Source organism: Cyrtonyx montezumae, unplaced genomic scaffold (genome assembly GCF_038088225.1).
Source record: "Cyrtonyx montezumae isolate F1298 unplaced genomic scaffold, pur_monq_1.0 scaffold_12, whole genome shotgun sequence".
NCBI lineage: Eukaryota > Metazoa > Chordata > Aves > Galliformes > Odontophoridae > Cyrtonyx > Cyrtonyx montezumae.
Window position 1 is genome coordinate 18,617,212 of NW_027071848.1, and position 24,501 is coordinate 18,641,712.

General features: G+C 38.3%; 1 protein-coding gene across 1 annotated transcript in view; it reads left to right on the top strand.

The window, feature by feature from the left end:
- The window catches only part of FRY (FRY microtubule binding protein), a 159,165-nt gene that overhangs the window by 17,845 nt on the left and 116,819 nt on the right, over window positions 1-24,501 (top strand). The window contains exon 2 of the mRNA XM_065730251.1: window positions 13,817-14,016. Coding sequence (XP_065586323.1) covers window positions 13,817-14,016 — 200 coding nt within the window. The remainder of the gene's footprint in view (window positions 1-13,816; window positions 14,017-24,501) is intronic.

Genomic DNA, 24,501 nt, shown 5'->3' on the forward strand with positions numbered 1-24,501 from the left:
AGGCTCTCCATAGCTCTTCAGGTCACAAGAATAGCAGCCTGTTTTCAACACATTAGTCATCTTGGTCTCAGGCCTTTTTCATAATCAGTGCTTCCCAGGAATAGAAAGCCTTATTCTGTCCCTGTGGCATGCATTCTTTCTTCCTGGATGTGCAATTATGTATATGCTAGAATTAATATCTCATATATGCTTGCATATGGTTTTCGTAATTCTGTTCAAATTAGAGTGACTACTTTACTAATTTTCTGACTACCATTGTTAATCTGTTTTGCCTGTAAACTCCATAGAAATTTGTTTCTTTTCATCTTTTAGGTCATGAATAGTAAGGATTAGTAGTACAAGACTGAGAGGTGATCTTTGTAACTCCACTAGAAGCATTAGGGTATGATTCCCTCTTAAGCAACGTGAGAAGTATCTGTCATGTAGCTTTTAACCTGTTGTTGTAATACACTGATTTCTCATTTTGCAATTTGGTAAGAGACCAATCCAATTATCAAATAGAAATACAGGACTCCTCTTTTAACTTCGTTAACCAAGTTTATAATCTCATAAAAAGATACAGTTAGTTTAATAAAATCTACTTTCCATAAACCTATGCTTATGGCACTGTGTTAGAATACTTTAGTTTTTTATTAATCAAAGCACCTGTTCCTGAGGGAAAGTCAGGCTCTCTGTGTTGCAGTTGCATGGGTGGTCCTTGTGGATGCTTTAGTAAGGTCTTACAACATAAGTTTCTTCCCAGTCCTCTGTAATATTGGATATCCCTTGTAATATCCCATAAAAATAATCTGTTATTCTCAGAAGCTATTAAACTCTTAGGTTTTTCTGAGAAATTATTCTGCTTTCTCAGTGTTTCAGGTGTTTGAGTATTTGGAAAATTGGATAATAAGCCTGGGAACCTTTCTTTATTCTCATAACTAGCAGATGCAGGGTTCACCTCTGCAGGTGTCTTTTCCTTGCCTTTGACTACAGGAAAGCCTGAATGTGTAGTTCAGAGTTACATGTGATGCTCCTGAGTTTCTAAGTGAGGGCAGGAAATCCCATCCCCAGTTTTCTGGCATCACAGGGTCACCAGGTTTGTGCGGGAACAGAACAAAGAGGTAAAATGTTAGTTCTGGTTTGTTTCAGTTGAAGCCTTCTCTTAGCAATTCCTCATGCAGTTTGTGTCATGTATGTGAGCAGGTGAGACTACAAACAACAATTCAGTGATGTATTTCTGGCAGTACTTAAATAGTGACATTTAGACATTTCAGTATATGGAAGGAGCTTTTTGTAATGGCTCCCTGACTAGCAGGAGATCAGTGGCCACGTTTCTGTCCACGTTGTGCAGCTGCTCACTATGTATTCCCACCCTCAGACAGCAGCTGACGTCCACATGCCACACTGATCTGCTCAAGTGAAAGTCTTTCACTTAGCAGCTGTAGGTGAGCTAGACAACCACAAATCTTCACTGAGCTAATGTGGATGGTAAAATCATTATTGCCTTGCTCTTTATGTATTTTGAAATTAAAGGAGAAATACTTAGATCCTGGGGTCTGAGTCAAGTAAAGTAGCAAATATTTACATTTTATGGCTAAGAAACCAGGGAGTTCACCTTTCAATGGAAGAGCTGTTAATGTAATGTTCAGAAGAGTTATTAGATATTACAGCATCATAATAATGTATGGCTAATAAGAGATGATGCACTGATGGTTCTGTGTTTGGTTTTCTATAAGCAGAGGCCAAATAGAGTTTAATTCAGTATAGAAGAAAGACAATGCTGTGAGTGTGCTGCTGCAATAGGAATAACAATAATGATTCATTCAAAAGAAAGAGTAGAGGACTGATCATAGTTATTAATCCTGATTTTGGCTGCAAAACTTTTCCTCTCCTTTTTCTTTGTATAAATGTTACTTTGCATGCGCCATAGTTGGGGAGAATCTGAATGGATTTGTCTGACTTTTTTCATGCTAGTGTTGATTCACAAAAATCTCTACTGTGCTTTCATTACAGAAAGCTTCAAAACATTCTGTAAAATTCGTCTTGGCCTGCAAGGTTTAGCTTGCCAGTTTACAGTGCCAGCTTGTGGCTTGGTTTACTCCTGGTATTGTGCCATTTTCCACCCACACAATCAATGATATGACTCCTAGCAAGCAGCAGCTGAAATGCAATGTGATGCAGTTTGGTGTGTACATGATCCTCTTGAAGAGTTTACAGCCTAACATCTCTTAACAGTCTTGGATGCCTACCTTCATTGTCAGTTCTTCCTCAGTAATCACTAGAGTGGTATTTATTCTATCTTAAGCCAAAACTCTAAGAAATATTTCATGAATCACCTCAAAGCATGAGTCTCTTCATTTACTTTACCTGGAACCTTGATGGCTAGGTTAAACTCAATATTTAGCTTGTAAGTGGATAATTGGAGCCTTTCCCTAAAAGGCAGCAATTTGGTGCATCAGGAGACGTGGTCAAGGAAGTGATCACAGTTTTAAAGATTTTTCTTCAGTGTAGTATTATGTTGTGAATCAGAACATTTTAAACATTACTTCATATTTTTTATAGTGTCAAATAAGCAAAAACCTTTAGGAAATCAACTCATAGCCATAAGCAGAGGTCAGTAGGTCTGTTCAGACCATGCAGTTGCAGGAGGAAATGAGCCATAGCCTGTTTCATTTTGTGTAGTAAAAAAGTGTGCTCCTGTTTGTTTACAGGTTTTCGTACACTGTGAAGAAGATACATCATCCCTAACCAATAGGTTTCAGTTTTCATTCCAGTAAAATACATGAGTATTTTGTCCATACATTTGGCCATAGTTTGGAAGAGGAATTGTGTACCGATTGACCAAAAAAAAAATTAAAAAATAATCACAAAAGGTTCTGGTTCTACCATCAGATGTAGCTATTTAAACTGAAATAGGACTAGGATGCAAGCATTTAATATCTTTCCAATATTCCGTCTTGTCCATACTCTCACAATTTTATTGTAGAACATTTAGGAAGAGAAAGAGAGGTATCCTCTCTCCAAGAGAAAATGTGTAGGGATGGGAGATGCAGGTCACATCCTCCCTGTTTGCTGATCCTTCTTTTGGAAGTAACCATTTTTCTCTTTTGGATTCTTGTAGCCTTGTGCTTCCTCGGCCTTCGTCCAAGTTCCCTAAAAATAATTCTTCTGCTAACACCCATCAGCCACAAAATGATGGGAATATCTTCATCTCCATGTCTCAAAAAGGAAGCAAACCCAACAAAACATCTCCCTAAAAAACTTACAGGAAGCTATTTTCTGAATTCAGTGAAACCAAAGTAGAGGTTTATTTAACTTTGCATATAAAAAAGTATAAAACAATGTGACATCCTTATTTAAAATCAAAAGTTTTTTAATCTGGTGGAGTTTCAGAAATGCAATAATTTCTGTTTTGATTGTTTTAAAATCAGTTAATCTACTCATCTGAACATGATGATCTGATTATGAATTTTCACCCTTCTTTTAAAGTCAAATTTACTTTTGGAATAATAAAGATAGCAGAGCATTTGAAGTCATATAGGAAAGTCACTCATATAGTTATTATCAAGGCAGTCTTCAAAGAGGCAGCATTTCCTTACAGTATAAAGCACAGAAACTGAAAATGATTTATGTTTGATTTGGATCACATCAGAGGCAATAAATATATTTCCTTTACTGAGAAGTTGCCCCCAGATGGAACACTCAGAGGGTAATTGAAGATCTCTTTGGGATTTTCCCATGTCATTTAGCTTTTTTTATTCTTTAATCTTAAAACCAACTGAGCAAATTCTAAAATAAACTCAGCTAAAAATGGTTCTCTATGTTATATGCCTAGATTCTCACATATCTTCAACTCATATGCTACAGTTTAAGCAAATAAGAAAGCAAAAATCTGGGAGAGAAGGAGCAGAAAAAGAAAGGGTGAGCAAAGAGAATGGGCTGGAGGTATGAATTGCTTTCCTGCATCACTCAGACACCTTGCAGGGATCTGAGATGAGAACCCAGGGAACACTGTTAAGCAGTACAGACCTTCGCGAGTAACTCAGGAAAGGGAGAGAGGGAAAGTCTGCATCTTACATCTTAGTTACTAGGAGTTTTGCCAAGTCAGTGAAAAGGACTTTAGAAAGGGGATGGACATATTCAACAGGATTTCCTGTATGTTTATTTGTTTTGGCTGTTGCCGTTCTTGAGTCCCCTGTGTACGGAGACATGCTCTGATGCAAGAGAATAAAATGTGTGCCACCCACTTTTAAGAGGACTTACATCAATTGCCTGTGCAGAATTGTGGTGCCCATATGTGAATTACAAAGCTTAGCACCCACCTGCCAGCAGCTGGGATGTGACAGCAAGAAGACTGCTGCTGGCCAATAAAACCAAACGGGCAGTTTCAGCCTTTCTGAGGTGCCAGGTTGAGCTCCATCACTTAAAGCAAATGGGTGCTTCACCAGTCAACCAGACAGAGCGTGTCAGCATGTGCAAGGACTGTTCTGTCTCCCTGAGCTTGGACAGAGGTATCCATGCTAAATGATTGCATATTAATGATGTTCATTTCAAAAGATGGCTACTTCATCTCTTGAGTGGAGTGTTGAGCTCTTCGTAAAAAGCACCCACTGAGAAAAGCATCCCTCACAAGTGGTATTTTAGCATCCATCAGGCCTACTGAGAGGCCATATAGTTGTTTTCGTGGATGGAATACACGGTGTATACACATGCAGTAACTTTAAGCCTTCTTTTTCTGAGTTGGCCAGTGCTTATTTTGCTTCACCAGCAACTCAGCCACTGCATAGTGGCTGCATTAATAAATTAGTCTCCTCCTTTCTGTCTTTGTATTCACAGAGAATTTACAATCTCTTATCAAAATAGGAAAAGAAAGTTTGGAGAAAGATTGCCCAGACAAGTCTGCTCAGGGTGGGAACTGTGTCCTGTAGTTCAATAGGTATTCTGAATGAATATATCTAAATGTAACATGAGCATTTCTTCCCAAAGTCCTCAGACAGAAGTAATTTAGAATGTTGCTCTTACTTCAGTCACATCTGTTACTAGGCTCTGGAGTGCCTTTATCACTGAAAATATCTTTCTATTCTCTTCCCCCATGCCATTTGATACAAATCTCTCCCCCAAGGTAAATCTTTGCACATTTAAAGAAACATAGGAATCTGAAATGTATGAATTATCATTTTCTTTACAATCATACATATCCCTTACAATTTAACCATAATCAGGTATTTTGAGAATTTCAATCCAGAAGAGCTCAGGTCATCTTTCACAAGCTTTCCTATTTTATGTTCTATACTGAATAGTAACTCTTCTGACACAGTGACTCATGTGCTATGCTCAGATTTTCATATTGCATGGGATTGTTGCATAGCAGACCATCTCTCTGGATGGTCAACAAAAGTGACTCTTTCTGAATAATCCATATGTGATTTGGGAAATATGATGTCATTTTCTTGCATCAGGACAGCAGCACTGAATGATGTAGTATCTTCTCCCAGAAATTACTTGAACGGTTTGAGAGTCATCACAACCTAGTGTTATAAAATACAAGTTCACTGAGATTTCTCTTAGTTACAGTTTTGGAGACAACTTTGTCCTACTGAGAGAGAAAACATTTGAGCTTTTTGCTATAGAAACTTTATATCGTATGTACTTGTGTCTGTAACTGCAGCATTTGTGTACGTATTGCTGTCAGTGAGTGAAATCTGCTCTGCAAAGCAATCCCTTCACCTGCAAATGAAATAAGCCATCCCTGTCTATTCCTCGACTAGACACTATAATCTTTAATAAGTTAAAGCATGAAGTTGAAATGAAAAACAGTTCAAAGCTGGACAGTAGAAGAATACCAAATAAGGTTTCTGAAAATGAAAGCTGCAGGTCAATAACATTTCCTGAAGCAGGAAGACAAGATGAAAAAGCAGATTTATATTTTTTTTTTATTTATAAGGAAAGAGTGGTAGCTGAATAGAACTGAATTCTTAGGGAAGAGGATTAGCTGCTATTTGCAGGTGCAGAAAGTGCAGAAGTGAGGAAGTCTGTCTGAGGGACCTGAGGATCCCCTCTGTTTTTCCCTTTTTTTCCTGTTCCCCAGGGTATGTCAGATAAAGACAATTAAAAGGGTTTGGATTTTGCACTGAGTCTTTAACTTTGGGTGGGATTTGAACTCAGATATCAATCTGGATCCAAAACAAGGGCTGGAATACAAAAGAAGAGCAATGAATGTAAAAATCAAAAGTGATTCTTCCCGAAGTGATTTTGTGATGAAGCCCATTTAGTAGTGATGGTTGTCCTCAAGCAAGGCCTTGGGTAGCCAAGGAATTGATAAAACAGGGAGTTAATGCACTCTTTTTCAGACACCTCTCCCCTCTTCCTAACTGCATACTTACCAAAAAATAATTTAAGCTAATTAAGAAAAATGTTAAAATAACAGATTATATGCTTTATGACAGCTTTTAAGGTCCATATAAAAGCCGTTGTATGAATCTGCCTTAAGCAATGGCATTGTAGACATAGCTTTCCTTCTTTAGTGCTGGAAATCATTTACACTTCCAAATCGTGGGCTAGCTTGCATTCTCCTTGGGATGAAGAGATCTGAAGTTACTTTTTGAGTATGTGTGTCCTGGACAGGGAGTTAACTGCAGATGCTACATTTGATAGAATCTACAGCTGCAAAACTTGCCTTAATAGAAAAAAAAAACCCACAACAATGAGTATACAAAGCATGTAGACAAAGTATGTACAGCATATAGATGATCTCCTTGTAAAAGGGAAGACCAACACCTGTATCACCATAACTTTCACCTTTACTTTCCAAATACTCTGGATGTGAGACTCAAATGTACACTGAATCCTTCCTGATCTTTCGTTTATTGAGTATAAACTCTCCTAAGGAAGGATGAGAAACACTGAGAGATTAGATATTAGTAGTATCAGCTGCTTATTATGGAGTCCTGTACTTCAAAGAAATTCGTTGCTAACATTATTTATTGCAAGACATTCACACTGTGTTTTATTAAGTCATTATGATTATTTTTGTGATCAAAATCAGAATGACATTGTAGAACATTTAGTAATTTTTTGGACAGAATTTTCTGGACCTTTAGCTGGCTTTTTTTCATCATGTTTCCCCTGAATTCTATCCTCTTTACCTGTCAAACTTGCACTAATCTCAGAATGTTCTCTAAAGACCAAACAAGGCACCTTTTGCTAACCTTGGCACAGCGTACTGCGTCCTTGGAAATTAAATTCCTGACAGTTTGCTTAATAATGTGTTTTCTTTTTATTATTATAGCAACAGTTTTAAAACAAAGCACGTTTCCTTCACGAGTCATTTCAACAGACATATAATTCATATGTATAATTATCCTTGAGGATATGTGGTTTGTCACTGACTCTCAGCATGGGAAAAGAATAGACACTCTGTTGGTTTTATCTCAAGGAATTTAGACTGTGTGTACTGTTGGCCAAAAGGCCTTAGTTACAAAACAAAACCCGTCCTGCCTTTGCTTTTCTATACTAGTTGCTTTCAGCTTAAACTGTATGATCATGCATGTATTTGATATGCATGGTTTGTTTATGTGGAACTCCATTATCCTGTCTCATGTTCTTGGAGTGCCTGAAAGTAGTTTCACTATCTGTCAGCATAGTATGTACTTGGGGATAAATATAGACGTGCAGCCTCTCTGCGAGTGGTCATCATCATATGCTGAAGCTAAAAATTACCCCTCTGGTTATGGAAAGGCTGATCTGATCCGGAGGCCTGCACTAGCTCACACACTGTAGGTCTTCAGCACTTGTCTATTTGAAAAAACAAAAACAAAAACAAAAAAAAGAGCAAATCCTAAACTAAAACTAAGAGCAATATGGACCAGAATGATGGAAAATTTATAGTGAAGTGATACACAGGATTATGAAGCAACTAACTTCCCTTTTGATTTCAGTTAGAAAAGGATTCAAACTTTTCTAACTTGAGTAGTGGAGCATTTCAGGTATTCGCAGGCTCATGGATATTACAGTAGCATGTTGGAGAAAATCCAGCGTGATCACCTTTATAAAGGGGCTCGGTAGGTAAAAATACTGAAAATACATGTTTTGGTTTGTGGTATTAGTCTGTTTGTGGTTTGCTAAAGTGCAAGTTTGACACAGTTAACTAGCAGAATGCCATCTCTGTTTCTTGTGGTTAAAAATACTGAAAATTCAGTAGCTGTTTGGCTGACATTGTATCCTGCATAGTGTACTTGTAGCTTGTCTTGATCTTACTGTTGTTTTGCTTTATCTTAGAACTGTAAGAAAAATATCTGGCATGTAAATCATAGCAGAGATTCTGGTATGGTAGCTGAGTTTTCCACTCATTCCCATTATCACATTAGTGACTGTGTGGTCAAACTACTGTGCTTTTACTGCAGCTATTTCTATAATCAGGGAAACTGTCAGTACGTGGAAAAAAATAGCAATGATTTTATTTCAGTAATTCATTCTATGGCAATAGTATGTGGTTGTGGTGATAAGGGCTTCTGATCCTTCATTGCTTGTCCCATATTTCCTGCTTGTTTTTCGGTGCTTTCAAATGCATGACAATGAGGAAATTTTATAGTTATAGCCTGAACTAAATAAATAATCTGTAGGAAAAACAAAGATTGTTCTTTGAATACTTTGAAATACAGCTTATCGCAGATAGAGTAGGAAGTGAGGAATATACCTTGTTAACAACAAAATTGGTTGTTTGAGAGAAGTAGCCTTCTGACATAATTGCACCCCAAAATGGTGCAGGCATCTTACACCTGATCAAACGTAATTCATCTTTTTCACAGATCTCTGTGGGACAGATTTAAATATGGATAGAACTTCTGGCATTGACTTGCAGGTTCCTTGCTTTGGCAGGGCCCTCAGGCATCTGGACTGCAATGGGCTCCTGCTCTCTACATGGGAATCACCATTCATTTTCCTTGGGGAAAATGCTACTTTTCTCTAATGGAAATTAGAGAAATTAGTTTATTCTAACTCAGTATTTGTATGCTGACCAACCCATCTGGTATGTTAGCAGTTCAGACTGAATGTTTCAGTGGTCCGTTCTGGTAATTGTCCACGCAGGAGAAGATTACTTGAAATTAGAAAGTGGAAACTTAATTTGACAATGAAAATAGCATTTAAAATCGATTATAATCCCCTCTTAATATCTTACCCCATCCCATCTTTGAGAACCCACACAGACTTTATATGGTGATTTCTCACGTAAAAATGTGAGAAAGGTATCTTTTATTTAACAGGAAAGTGTTTCACTTGCAGAGATGGCAAAAGTTGACCCTTTTTTCATTTCTGCTTTTAAGGCCCACATTATGAACTGTGAACACAGGGGCCAATAATAGATTATTTAATAGAAAAAAAAATCTTAAATTTTCATTCCTTGATTTGCAGTTTTATGTCTCAGAGGAATTAAATTTTCTTTTAATGATCTTTGTAGGGATTTGTAAGGCTCTCAGTCTAGGAGAAAGAGCTATACTCTGTTAAAGCATCATTCTAGAGGTCAGGACGGTCTAGTCAGGGAAAGTTTTTGCAAGGTAAGTGTCAAACTTAGCAAATGAGGAGGGAGGTAATGCAACTGAAAATATGTACTAAAAAGCCAAGCTTTTACATAAATGTTTACTACTGACTTGCAATCAACTCAGAGCCCTCCTGCTCTCAGCAGTGTTGACTTCCATGCCAAAGGTGCTTATAGGCAGTAAACAGCTACAAAATTATGTATTAAACATTTGAACTAAAGAAATGTCATGACTGTCATTTCTGTACCTGCTGTAATAGCTATAGCAATATTAGCTATTAATCTCAGGACATCACTTTCTTTTGGGGGAAAGGATATACTGTTATATACTTTAAAGAACTGCATAGAAGCTTCTGATCCAGTGACATATCTCACAATACATAGGTCACTCCAAAAGTAATGCCTCTTATCTATTTCCGTGGAAACTACAACAGATACGAAGTACACAATACCACTGTTTGATAGAGCAAATTCTCAGCTGGAAAACACTATTTTTCAACAGTGAGCACCATTAGCTACACATATTCACCAGCAGTGAGCCTTTGTGTTCATAAAAACCTGCATCAGACCAGGTTACCCACTGTTTTACAGCTGCTGTGATCGAGTTCTTGCTTTGAAAATGTTGCCCACACAGTCTGTCTTTCATCAGCCGAAACAGATGTAGGTCAGGAGGCGTAAAATCCACACTGTATGATGAGAGTGGTGGGACAGTCCACCAAGACTGGCAATGCGCTCCACAATCTTCAAATTGGTATGGAGCCTGCTGTTACTGTATTGCAACAGAAAGGTTGTCCTTCTGATCTGACTCCAGAAGTTCAAGCCTTCAGATCAGTCAGCTGTGATGTAGCAGTTAGAGTTGATAGTTTGTCCAGGTTCCATGAAATTCAGAAGGATCAGCCCTTTCCTATAGCAGAAAACACATCACTTTACCTGCTGAGAGCTGCATCTTGAATTTTTCTTTGATGGGGAATTCACACTGCCACTCCATGACTTGCCATTTATATTCCAGTTCGTATTGGTTCTGCTGGTCCTCACAAACTTTCATACAGTGTTCTGTTCCTGAGTAAGCGTTCTTGGGATCCACCTGGTGCAAACTTTGCGATATCCCAAAATCTTCCAATTCACTGAGGCTGTTATTCAGCTCCACACACAGTTCCCTGGTCATCGTCTACCAAATTGTATGGATCAGATGATTAAGCCACTCTTTATCTCAATGTATGACATTTGTGCATGACTGTCTGGAGCATGGCTTGTTGTTCATGTTACTTTCACCACTGCTGAAACACCACCTATCTCCTCACTGTCTGGTCCCCATAAACTTTCCACAAGTGTTGGTGAATGTCAGCGGGCGCAATTTTTTTCCGCATGAAGGGATTTGATGACACAGTTCTGCTTTAGTTGCACTTCCATCCTTGTAAGTTCCTTTCAAGTCCTGGAAGGCCTCAATGAGCACTCCCCAGAACCTTCTCAAAGCTGAAGAAGCCCAGCTCCCTCAGCATTTCTTCATAGGAGAGCTGCTCTTCTGATCATCTTCGTGGCCCTCCTCTGGACATGGTCCAACTGCTCTGCATCCTTCCTGTGCTGGGAGCCCCAGGCCTGGAGTCAGTACTCCAGATGAGGTCTCACAAGGGCAGAGCACAGGGGAACAATCCCTTCCATCTCCTGCTGGCCACCCCTCTTTTGATGCAGCCCCTGCAGGATACTGTTGGCCTTCTGGGCTGCAAGTGCACACTTGCTCATGTCCAGCTTTTGCCCATCAGAACCCCCAGGTCCTTCTCCACAGGATTGCTCTCTTCTCCCAGATTGTACTCAAATCTGGGATTTCCTTAACCCAAGTGTAAAACCTTGCACTTGGCCTTGTTTAACTTCATTAGGTTCTCATGTGCCTACTTCTCTCAAATAATTACAAGTAATTGATTTCTCAGTTAGATATCTGGAAGAAAATAGATTGAGGTCAGCCTCTGTCATAAACCTAATATCACAGTTGTTAATAGGCTTCTTATTAAGAATTAAATCTCAATGTCTTCAAAATTCTGACAGAGTATCCTAATGACTAAAGGCAAGGATTGCAGCTCTAAGGAAGGTATAATAATTAGGTTCTCTTAGACTTAATTTCATTAGGATGTGAGGCATGAATGACCACACACCCTTCTTCCTTCCTTCTGTGCCTCCTTTGAGTCCCTTCTTTTGAACTTAGTGGCTGATTGAAACTGCCCCATCTGAGGAACAGGAGTGAAATTCGTATTTGCTAAGGTTCCTACTGACCCTTCTGAGAGGATTCTCAGGTGGCAGAAGGCAGATATGTGGCTTTGAGGGGCTCAGTGTGGCGGGATGGGAGGCCTGGTGGTCTGCTTGATCCTGCAAACAGAGCTGAGAGGAGCCTGTTGGAATTGGGGGTGATGGGCTGAGGACAGACAGGGCTTCTCTGCACACAGGGCCCCAGTGCAGGAAAAGGATGGTTTCACTGCTCACAGCAAAACATTCTTCCTAACTGAGCACCTGTCAGTCAAACCATCTGAATAGGTGTCTGTGAGTTGATAAAAATTATGTGTTTGATGCATACAATTTATGTTAGTGATTTTAAAGGACCATCTAATCTCCTTTCTAAAGCTCTTTGAGGAGAAATTTCCATCAGCCAGCAGATTTGATAGTCCATATAAATTTACATCTGATCTTTTGTATCCCTGTTTCAGAAGAGCTTAGGTGATGACAGTGTTTGCCCTTTTCTCTAGAGGCCCTTTTTTGTCATTAGTTTGAAAAAAATTATTGTTCAGAGTATTATGTATACTAGAAATGTTGTGTATCATCTGAATATACAGCCATTCATATGGTTTGATTTATTCAGTCAGTGGTAAGAAAATTTGGTGATTATGATTTTGCCCCCAAAAATCAAGTGAAACATTAGCAGGTAACAAAAGCAGCTGAATGGAAGAAGTGATACTGTGCTAGAGTGATGGCATGCCTTATCCATTAGGAGAGTCATTTTCGAAGTACAGTACGTATGTTATGCTTGCAGAATAATAACTAGATGAGCAAAAGCATCTCTGTCTCTCATTATAATTATATCATAGAATTCTAAACTATGATTTTCTAAAGGAAAATATCTTCCCTTTAACTTAATGTCTTTTTTTTTTTCTTTTCAGTGAGCTAATTTAGGGTCTGATTCTACCACATCTTCAGTACTATTAAATGATAATTTAATCATTGAGATTTCTTTTTTTTTTTTTCCTTCTTTTTTTTCCTGCAATGAAGTGTTAAATTATTTAAGAAAGTTCTTAAACCTCATTTATTCTTAAAGCAATTTCATCTAGTTAATAGGGGGCAGTTTTAGCAGTGGTTGCACATCCAGAAATGCTGAGAGAATTAGATGTGCAGCATCCATCCTTGTAGTTTATTATTCTTTCTTTGAAACTTATTATTCTTTCTTTGAACATAACTTACCGTGTAACACTCTGGAATGAAGTGCTATTGGTAAATGTTATATTTACCTCTAGCAACAAATATTCATAATATTTGTTTGTGTTGCATTAAAGTACCTCTGTCTCAACCATCAGCAGTTCTCACAGGTGTTACAACACCTGCAGAGCTACACATGGTGCATAATATCATGATGCTGATAATGAGGAATTCACCATTGTGCAGTACCATTTAGATTGGAATTGATCTCTGGAGGTTATGTGGTCCAGCCCCTGCTCACCAATTGCAGAATGTTTCTCTGGCCTCTTCCAGTCGTGTTTTGAGTTATCTCCAAGACTGGATTTTCTACTGTATTTTCTGACAACACTCTTTGAGTGTTTGACTACTCTCACATTAGACTTCTTCTGTATGTCTAATTGGAATTTCCCTTATTCAAGCCTGTGTATATTGCCTATATAAATGAGATAAAAATCAGGCCCTTTACAACTCACCTTAACCAATAGATCATATTCCTGACACTTGTAAAGCTAGTTATGTTTGGAAAACATTAAAGAATAAGTTTGTTATTTGACAGTTGAGTTTCAGACCTGGCCTAGTTAAAGAAGGGTAAGAAATGTGGATATTATTCAAAGAATTAGGTGTCAGCAAGTTTGAAAAAAAGGACTGAGTGTACTACACTGCATTAGATAAGACTGTGTCTTTTATTTCTCCTAGGTTATGTAAGATTTAGCTGAAACTTTAAGATGGAAATTATATATTGCATGTTTATTTTATTATCAACTAGCTGGCAGCTGTGCTTTGATGGTATGGTAGGCCATTGGGATACTTTGGAAAAGTGAAGACATATATTTATACAAAAATAAATGCTTCTCTTTTATCTTTCAGCTTCTCCAGTTGGCAACGGATATATCAAGCCACCTGTCCCACCTGTTTCTGGTACTCAGAGAGAAAAAGGACCTCCAGCCATGCTGCCTATTAATGTTGACCCAGACAGCAAGCCAGGCGAATATGTTCTGAAGAGCTTGTTTGTTAACTTTACTACTCAGGCTGAACGCAAGATTCGCATCATCATGGCAGAACCTCTTGTAAGTAAAGGGAAATTCTAATTGCATCTGTACTCTGATTTGAATTGATAGCATTTCCCAAACTGTGAAATATGCAACTACTTTGGTGATCAGAAAGACATAGTTGTGCAAGATACGCCTAAGTGGTGATGTGAAAAAGAATTAATATTTTATTTTTGTTTGCCACATGGCAGCATGCTAATGTGATTGAGAACTGGAAGGGGTGTCAGGCAGTATAGCTTTCACAGCTGGGAGAGAGGTCATTTGAGTCGAAATAGATCAGAAAATACTGAAATATGGCTGAAAATATGCATAAGAACATTACTGGTTTTCAGCTGAGACATGAAAATGAATAGCACTGCTGGTTCCTATTTTACTTCTGACAGTAGCAGGTTTCATAACCTAACAAAGTACTATAGCAATTTTACAGATACGAAACAGCATACAGCATTTGAAAAAGGAGCTACATTACAATGTCGTACACAGTGAGAGAACTGCCATTATTTGTATTTTAGGCAAATTTAATGTATAAATACCTTTTTTTGCATACTGTTTTGTATTACTGAACTTCTAGGAGGCTGCTGTTTTAACTTGAGACTACACACTTCCTGTTATTTTGAATATGACATATAACATTTTTATTAGAAAAAATCCAGTATAGAATAGATAAATTCCTATTGTCGTGTCTGGATATTCTAAATAGTAAAATTAAGATTGTCTTAATTCTCTTAATGTCTCTTTAGTTTTGCGTCTTGATTTAGATCCAGAAGCATTTGGTACTGCATTTGGTACTTTTTAAGGCTTTCCAGACTTTCCTGTGAAACATTAGGTAGATGTAAGATGAGGGAAATACATAATTTGGAAATCACAAAAATACTAACAGAAATGAATATTTTGACAAAGGTCCAGTTTTTCTCCTTTGAGTTCCTTCCAAATCACAAAAAATGGAATAAAGAAATGGACATGGACCAGGCCCTTCAGGAGATATAGTGCCAGCAGTTATTTAATACCATCTACTCTTAATGTGACACGCAATGAACATCTTTAAAATTTTAAGACAGAACATATTGTAAAATAGCTTGGTAAAATCTGGGAAACAAGACCACGGCTCAGAACACTGTTTCCTTGGGTCACCTCTGTTCCTTATAAATACTTACCTCTGATTTTGCATGTAATGTTTCAGACACAAACAGGAACCAATGACCCTGAATTATTCCCATTTCATATTGTGTTCAGATGATTTACACTTGCTGTGTGTTGATACATTATTATTGTATCTTTGTGAAACTATGAAAATTGATCTTACTCCAGAGACTGCTCAGTTATTTGACAAATTCAACACAGACTGTAAAAATGTAACAGGGGACTAGAATTTCACCTTCTTACCAGCAGTTTCAGTACAGATTTCTTAGAGGGGTCTAACTGTGAGACATTAAAAAATAATTCAATTACATATTCACATCTAATTAATGCTAATAAGACTTATAAGCCATGGCATGCTTCCCTTTGAGGGTGACTGTGACAGATGTGCCAGTATATTTTTGTAGACATTCCATCAAAATGTAATAAAAGAAGTGGCAATGAAAATGTCAAAAATTACTCTGGAGCAGTGGCTAAGACGTTAAGTCCACTCTTTTTGTAGGGCAGCTGTTGAATGTCTTGCTTTGTTCCCACATTTCTACTCCACTGACTAAATTGTGACCAGGAAGTTCTAGGGATCTGCAAAACCAAGGTTATAAATTGGTGATGTAGAGCCACCTTTAGCCTTTTTCATAATAGGTAGTCAAATGCTGAGCTCTTTGAAGATTCTGTTCTAATTAAACTCCAATGTACTTCAAAGAAAGTCAAACTTGCAAAGTACTCCACCACTGAGATATTTCTAGCCTGAATTCTCTAAGCCATTACAAGATATGACAGGTTAATTTTATAATGAGTAATGATTACTTAAGATATCTTTTAGAGAAGCTAGAGTGATCAGTACATATAATTACTTTTTCATCCCTTTTATCGTGAAGTCTGTTTCAGATTCAAGCTCGGAAATTACCATAGCATTAAATTAAAAACTTACTGATACATTTTTTGCATAAATATTTCTTTCCATACGCATGTTTTGCCTAATTATCTTTTCTGATTATCCTTATTATGTTTTTCTGAATTTTTATCTCTGAATGTTTCTTTGGCCCTACCGATATATTCATCTCAACCTTCTGTGAGATACACAGAGCCCTGCTGTAAATTACAGAATTCTCACAACTACGGTGGGAAGTCAGATTTGTTCCCTGCCATGAGTAGCAGATGCTTGCAAGGCACAAAGCATGTTTGTTATTTTCTAGAGCAGCAGTGAAGGGCACTCCACCCAGTCCCTTCTGCAGCCCCATGAAGTCTTTTCTGGGTCAGCAAGATTGTACCAGCAGGGAAGAAAAGCTCAGAGCAGTGTCACCTACCCTTCCTGCTACCATGCTGTTGACGAACTGTGATTTGACATTTTGGTTACTGGACCTGGCAGTGATCATCATAAAAAATGTACCCCCAAGCTGGTATGTTTGGAAGGCACGAATCTAATGCCATCTATTCGCTGTTAAGACTTCAGCAAATTAGAGTGGAAACCTTTTGTTATCAGATGTGATTTCTTTTTTTCTTCATTGAGAGCACATTTTATTTGAAATTTCAGGTCAAAATTTTCAACTTTTTAGGGTCTCTGGAATAAAAGAAAATTTTTAATGATTACATTGAGTTCACAATTGTGTTGCTCACTTTTAGTGATTAAATTACTCCATCCAAATTGTCATGTAGTATTAGTCTAAGTTAAAGGCATTTGACAGCAGAATTAATCTAAAGGGATTTTCCAGTTTAAAAAATTAAATTCAGAGAAATGAAATGTAAATCATTTCTTCCCGATAACCTTTAGTATTTCCTTGATTCTTTGCTGCAAATAATTATTCTCCTTTATAATGAATACTAAACTTTTTCCGCATAGATCATTTTTCAAAGCTGTATGTATTCATATTTACATTTTTATCAGTTTAAATTGAAAATCCTCTTTGCACTGCTTCACTTATAAACACAATTTGGTATTTTATTACCATTGATTTTTTTTTCAAGCAGTGGTGACCTTATAATGAAACGAGACAGAGTGAGCCAAGGAAATATTTTTGCCAGTTCTAATGATAAAATATGTTTACAGATAATGATGCTGTAAGGAGGGGAAAAAAAAAACAACAAAAAAAAACCCAGAGAAAATAGTTTCCTTTTTAGAGCGTTGATTATCACTTAGAATAATAATTCATCCTCTGCATACTGATCAGGCTAATCTTTAAATGCAGCTTTCAGCAGTACTTACACACAGCTGTAGGCATTGATAAAACGTAGTGAGCCACAGGCGTTGACAGTGGTTAATGGTTAATTTAGCTGTTGGTAAACTTTCATTATGCTTTTCTCCTCTAAGCGTGTTCTTTCACTGAGCCTGCCTAAATTCAGGAACACATTGCCTCGATACTGAACTCAGCTACAAAATTTACTAATTACAGCATCAGGCCTATCAGCATATCCACATATTCTGCCACTAACTTTCTCCTTTCACTAGGAAGGTTTATCTGGCCTTTTGGAAGTACACTGAAATCAAGCATGTCGTTGATACTACCATGTTTATTACTTCCATTTCAGTAGGAGCTCAAAGGTACTAAAATACAGACCTGTTTCAAAACAGAGCTTCTGATAACAGCCAAGCTGGTGGTTAGGAAGCCTACAAAAGAGTAAGAATACTGCAGATTATTTTGCAAAGCTTTAAAGTTGGTCAGCTTTTTGCAAAGACTGACAACCAACATGTATAATGTCATTGCTCTCTGATTAGCTCTAATCTAGCCTTAACTTTCTCATGGCATTGCAGAAGAAATAAGACTAAGTGTGATTTCTGTGTGGATGGTTCCACTGGTTCTGTTTCTCTCAGTCTTTCCAGCAACCTTTCTGTTTCAGCAAAATTATGGTCTCATCATCTCTTTCCCCTTCTGCACTGATCACCTTTTTTTGAATCTTCATTGGCTTTCCAGGTACTTTTACAGTATAGTCCTTCAAAACACTCTTTTACGCTCCCAAACTCTGCCAGTGCTAATGAAGTGCATGCTGAGCCAGGTCAACTTGTCCTCTCCTTCAACAGAGTGAGAGGAAGCTAAACCTGGGAGATACTGTCCGTGAAATCAGGCAATTCTTTACCCAGAATATGTAAGGGCAGAAAAGTATAGAAGAATCAAGCTTTTATACTGAAGATGGAGAGCTCCTATGGCAAAGACAACTCCAGTTGTACAGAGAGCCTTCTCTTAGCCTTCCACTTAGCACCTCAGCAAAAGTATGCCCCTCCCATTATCTTGATATGTATCTTGGACTGAGAACTGTAGCAGATGCCAGGCAGTGTTAACAGTAGCATTCTTAGTGATCTCAGAGTTTCCACAGCTGGGCACACAGGCAGAATAATTTTGAGGTCTCAGATCTCATTCTGATCCAAAACTTTCCAGGATGCACACTGCACTTGGGCCTCACATGCACATGGATAAAGGTGGAGGATAGTTGGTGGAGCATGTGGCAGTTCAGATCACTAAGAGGGTTTAATGTCAAAAGACACGGATTGAATCCAAGGTCACTGAAGCTGTCACGCTGCATCACGTGTTGGCTGATGCTCACAAATGTAGCAGAGAACCTGCCACATGCCCCTAATCACATTTTTATATCATTTGAGGATATTGGTTATTACTAGTAACCAGAAAGTGGAGGTTGTATTACTGTTATCTCAGGCCAGCCTTATGGTCTGTTGCTCCTTGTCTTGTCACTGAAGGCCTTGGTAAAAATTCTTTCTTATAAGCCTGAAGATGAGGACAGAATGTTTATAATAACTTGGAGACTGTGATGTGCTGGGGAAGATTTGCATTATGTGCAGAAAAAAAAAGCTTCCTGGATTTCCTGCAGTGTCTTTCTTCACAGCAGAAATAACTTCGCTCTTCATAAATCAGTTGGAATAAAACTGTTTGCATATAGGATTGAAGCATCAGTTAACCTCACTGTTTAGGGAACAGAGATGTACAAATGACCAGGTACAAGGCCAGGTAAGAGCATCCTCTCACTCTCTTCACCATCTCTCAGAAGTAATGTCAAAGATAGAAAGAAGAGAACAGTACTACTTGAGTTACACACTTTTGATCACAGTGACTTTATCTCCCAGGCCTGCTTAATTTAACTCTGGATCTTTCAGTGTTTCTATTTGATAGATGTCTGCTGACCCAATGCCAACCTCCTATTCATAAAAGTGATTATTATATGTACTCTCCTGATTTGTTTATTTATGAATACATGTGTTGGCTGATGATGAGTGCCTAGCCACCTTGGTAAACAATTGAAACAGGACTGAATAGCAATTTCCTGCAAAAGTCTTGGATCTAGAACTCCAGATCTCTGAAGTATATTGTTCTTAGTATGCTAAAAATAAGTTACATACAAAATTCCTGTATCAAGTGTTACTTTCAGAGCATTGTGTTTATTCCAGTCCCACAAGGCTTAGAGGAAAAAGATCTCAGGCTCTCACACAGCATCGCATGACACCCTTCTTGACTGAAGTCTTACAAAGTATCACACTGCTTATTAGTGTATGACTCCAGGAAGCCTTCTTCATGGCTTCATGTAGAGGACAAGGTGGAAACAGCAAGGACTAACTTAACTATTTATCTGTAATAGCACTTAACCTTTATTTAAAATTGTGACTGTTTCTCATCAGCACTGAGTTGAGGGCACGTCTGGGAATTTTTTTTACTGATCAGGTGAGAATGACAGAGTTCTTGAGTTGTTTGCACAAGATAAGTAAAATGAAGAAGACTTTCATATTTGATTTTTGCAGTTTTGTTCTGTTTTCCTTCTCATTGCATGTCATGTTGTATTGCTACTTTCTTCACTGCACATCTAATAGCTTGGAAAAAAAATCTCCTTCAGTGAGTTTGCTTCTTTTGTCAGTTTGCTTGGAATTTACTAGCAGTAACAGCAGAAGTATTACTCTTGAAATTTGATATTTCTTCAGCTTGTTTAGACATTTTTTCTGAAACACCACTTATAGCCAAAATTTTTTAGTGTCCACACTTTAATGTTGTTGGTAGACAACCTAGGTTAAGGATTTCCATTGCAGAGAATGTGATAAGCAGGCAAAAATTAGCCTGTAATACCTAATGTGACGACAGAAGCTATCACCAAGTCACAGCAGTAGAAGATGCAGTGAATGTCAATGAAAAAAGATTCAGAGCCAATGAGTGAAAGCCTGTGCTTGAAACTGAACTGAAATTTTCTTACACAGTTTTGTCTTCAGCAGTGCAGCATAACTGGGCACAGCCTTTTCCAGGAGAATGAAACAGAAGAGCTGTTAAAAACAAAAGAGATGTTGAGAAAGAATAGTCTGGCTTCCTGACCAATACCGAGTTTGTCTTCTAAACATGCACCTTTCACTGTTTGTGTGCAGTATCTGTCATTAGTGTTTCTGACCTGACTGCCAAAACAAAAACTTTGGGGAGATAGAGAATTTTTCTATATATATTTAGTAGCCACTTGAAATAAGCTGTTTTTCCCCACATAAAATACCAAGTACACACAGCATTGCTTTTGTACTTAATTCTCAAAAGTTACATACGTTTAGCCATGCTTTTTTCAACATTTTCAGAGTCTACAATATTGTTTCATGCAGAGTTGTGTTTTCATGAAGAAACAAGGGGGATTATGTGTTTGATTATGTGTTTAGGATTTCCTTTTGATTAATTTCAAAAGTTAATAAAGGAAGTACCTCTAATGTTTGTTTTACTATCTCTGTACCTGACACAGCATCTTACATAGGTATCTGCTAGCTAATTGATGCTGAGCAGAGCAACAAGGGAAATCAAAGATTTTGTTGTCATCTGCTGAACTAGCAGATTGTATTTTTATGTATGAAGACCTGCTGACATGTAATGAACTGTTGTGAAAACAAAGGATACTAATTGCCTGTTTGGTAGAAGCTCCAGGTGGGCAACATCTGTGAGATGATCAGAGTAAACAGATCTTAAGTCAAAAAGGGTAAAAGGTTGACTCTCTTAATTACTTAGATATAAATTAACTAAGCTTCTAGGGGGTGGAGAGATTTCTGAATAGTAAAAAGATAAATTAGAGAAAAAAATATTTCAAACAAAGTTTGGAATCACTTTCAGTACAAGAGCTTATCTTATGGGACAATAGATGAATTTCTGAGAAGGTAAAATATAGGTAAATACCACATGAGCTTACTCAATGAACGATGAGCAGATAGCAGGATGAGTGAGGAGATTAGCACCCAGATGAGTGGAATCAAGGACCAGAGAGACAAAGCACCCCTTTAGGGGCAACTGGATGGCAGGTTGGCTCAGCCCTATGTTAAAGCAGTGCCTGAAGGATAGGTGCTTCCCTGTGGAATAACGGTTCACGTGCCCAGGGATTTCCTCCTGGATGATAAATAGTATGCACACCACATGAGCACAGGATTGACAGCGATACATTTCCTTATGTTTGTATACATACAAACAACCAATGGCAGAATGATAAATGCAGTGTGTTTGATCCAGCTCTGCTAGGAGTACAACTTCTCCCACGACACCAGCCACCCTTCTTTTCTGCTGAAAAGAATATAGGCCAAGGACGTGCGGTTTCTGTCAGAGTTTATGTGGGAATTCATAGGCAGAAAACAATTATGCTTGGGTGGTTCTTTTTGTACTTAAGATTGCACTTAAATGTGTTTAATATATAGCTTTTAGCCATAGCAATTGGTTATGGCTACATTTTACGACAAGAGCTTTATTATTCTGCTGTTGCCTTTTGCTAACTGTTCTATCTAGTCACACTACACAGTTGATTGTGCATTTAGCATGCACTGTAATTGTATCAGCATAGCCTTGCATTCCCCACACTCTTAATAAAAAAATGGGTTTTATTGCACTCAGTAATACAATACCCGGTTATAGTTCAGTAGGAATGATGTTCCTAATGGTGAGGTTACAAGTGACTTCAAGTGACATTATCTATCATTATTACACAGTGATGCAGGAAAGCTTAATAGGCAGTACAATATCATTTTGTTTTCCAGTTTCCCTGAACATTCAGTTCTGTGACAGGTGGTCTAGAAAAGCTCTTCCTGTGTAAATTTACCCAATTATATTTGTGTAGCAGTCCTGAAAAAGTGTTAATATTTTAACTGTTAAAAGGAGCTGACTGTATGCAGAAATGCTTTAGTCTGACTGTGTGAATAGAGGATTCGAGTGTTATGTTACTTTTCAGATAAATAATACTTTATTTAGTTCATATGTGCAAATGTGATAAAATATGTATTTGCTATTGCATATTCAGCATACTCCATTTTATTAGTTTCTATTAACATTCTACCAATGCAACAGTGGAAGGAAACTGATTTTTAGGTGAGCATTTTGTTTTGTGAGCATTGCTGATTAAAAAGTTTAGATTTTATTTATTGAAAAGTGATTACTTTCAAATATTAAGTGAAAAATAGGCTTTCCTGATCATTCCCACTTATTTCTGATGTGTATCCATATTGTGGGAGTTCACAGTCTGAAAAAATAGTGTGTACAATTGAAGGCAGCACATCAAACAAGAAATAAGGATGTTTAATTTAGTGATGAAAAGTGGGAAAGTTATTATTGAGATTCCATTCTTTTCTAATTTTTTCAGTTGCTTTTTATAGCTCAGAAAGCTGTGTGTTCTTCCGAGTAATTAAACCTTTCTTTATTCATATTTTGTGGTTGTAGGCTTTGGCTCCTAATTCAGGATACCTATTCATCTCAGATTTGGAAGACTTTTCTGTAGGATGTATTACAGCTACAGAGACTCAAACACAGTCAGCTCATCATATAAAAAGGCTTCTTTGCAATTTCTGAATTAGGTGGGCAATTAAATAAATAAAAATAAAATAGTGCTTTGAGTCTGAAAAACATTTTTTTAATTTTTATAAAACTTTTAAATGAGTGTATCTCCAGGATAAATAGAATGCTATGGAAACTTTTACTCATAGGTAATTCCACTTTATTAGGCTTCTTAACCATGCATTTGCTTGTCCTGAAGCTTCAGTATATGATGGAAATGTCTACTGTGAGTATAAAAATGCTTTATACAGTAGCTGCCATGGCTGTAATGTCAAAAGCATTGCATAAAATGAAGTGGTAGGATTTGTAAGAGTATTACAGATAAGTGGTGTACAGTAGACAAGAACAAATGACCAACTGCATAAAATAAAAACACTGTTTTCAAAGGACTCTCAGAGAACCTACATGTATTTAAGGTAAGACAGAGCATGAATTCTCTTACAGATATAAAGAAATACACCAGAAATACACTTCCTGTCTTCTGGTTTTCTGTGCTAAGACAGTGCTGGATAACTGGAAGAATCAGAAATGGGTAAAAAGTGGTGGATATGAGGGACATGGTGTCACCAATTATAGCCATTCTGTCAAGGGTGCAGTGAGCTGCTCTGATCTGGATCCTAATCCCAGGATGAGGCTGCACTAGAGACCTGGGGCTGCACAAGAGACTTGGCTTCACTCAGTCAGCATGGGGCTAGCCAGGACCCCCAGGCAGAGGATGAAATAAAGGCAGAGAGTGCTGCAGCAGAAGCCTTCTGACAAGGGAACCAAGAGAGGGAAAGAGGCAAGAAGGTGCAGGAGGGGATGAAGAGAGGAAAAAGCCTTAAAATGGAGATGTTGAGAAGTTAGAGCAGCAGAACCATTCCTGGCTTTGGTATGTGTCCCTGGCTCGTCTCCACCTCTGGGATGCCTTTTGCTTCTGCCAAGCCTGTTGCATAGCCTGTGAAGGTGAGTCACAGAATCAGAAAATCCTGAGTTGGATGGGAGCTACAAGGATTGCCGAGTCCAACTCTCAGCTCCACTCAGGACTACTCGAAATTCAAACCATATTTCTGAGCATTTTCCAAACACTCTCTGAACTCCAGCAGCTCAGGGCCGTGCCCCCTGCCCTGTGCATCCTGCTCCATGCCCACCACCCTGTGGTGCAGACCCTGTCCCTAACCCCCAGCTGCCCCTCCCCTGACACAGCTCCATGCCGTTCCCTCGGGCCCTGTCGCTGTCACACAGAGCAGAGCTCAGCCTCTTCTGCTGTGGGCTGTGAGAGGCCTCAGTTGTTCCTTTCACACCATGCCCTCCAGAGCCTTCACATCTTTGTAGCCCTCCTCTGGCTGCTCTCTAATATCTTTATGCCCTTTTTGTACTGTGGCACCCAACTGCACTCAGTGCTGGAGGTGAGGCTGCACAACACAGGGAAGCGTGGACGATCCCTTCCCTCAGCTGGTTAACAGTGCGGGGCATGGGCCGCCCCAGGGTGTGATTGATGCATTCCACTGAATGTGCCACAGTGTGGGAATCCCTCTTGTAGTGACCTGTAGGAGGGCAAAAGCTATGTTACCTTTTCTGAAAGGAGGGATCTTCACAAACTCAGAGGCACAGACCCTGAGGA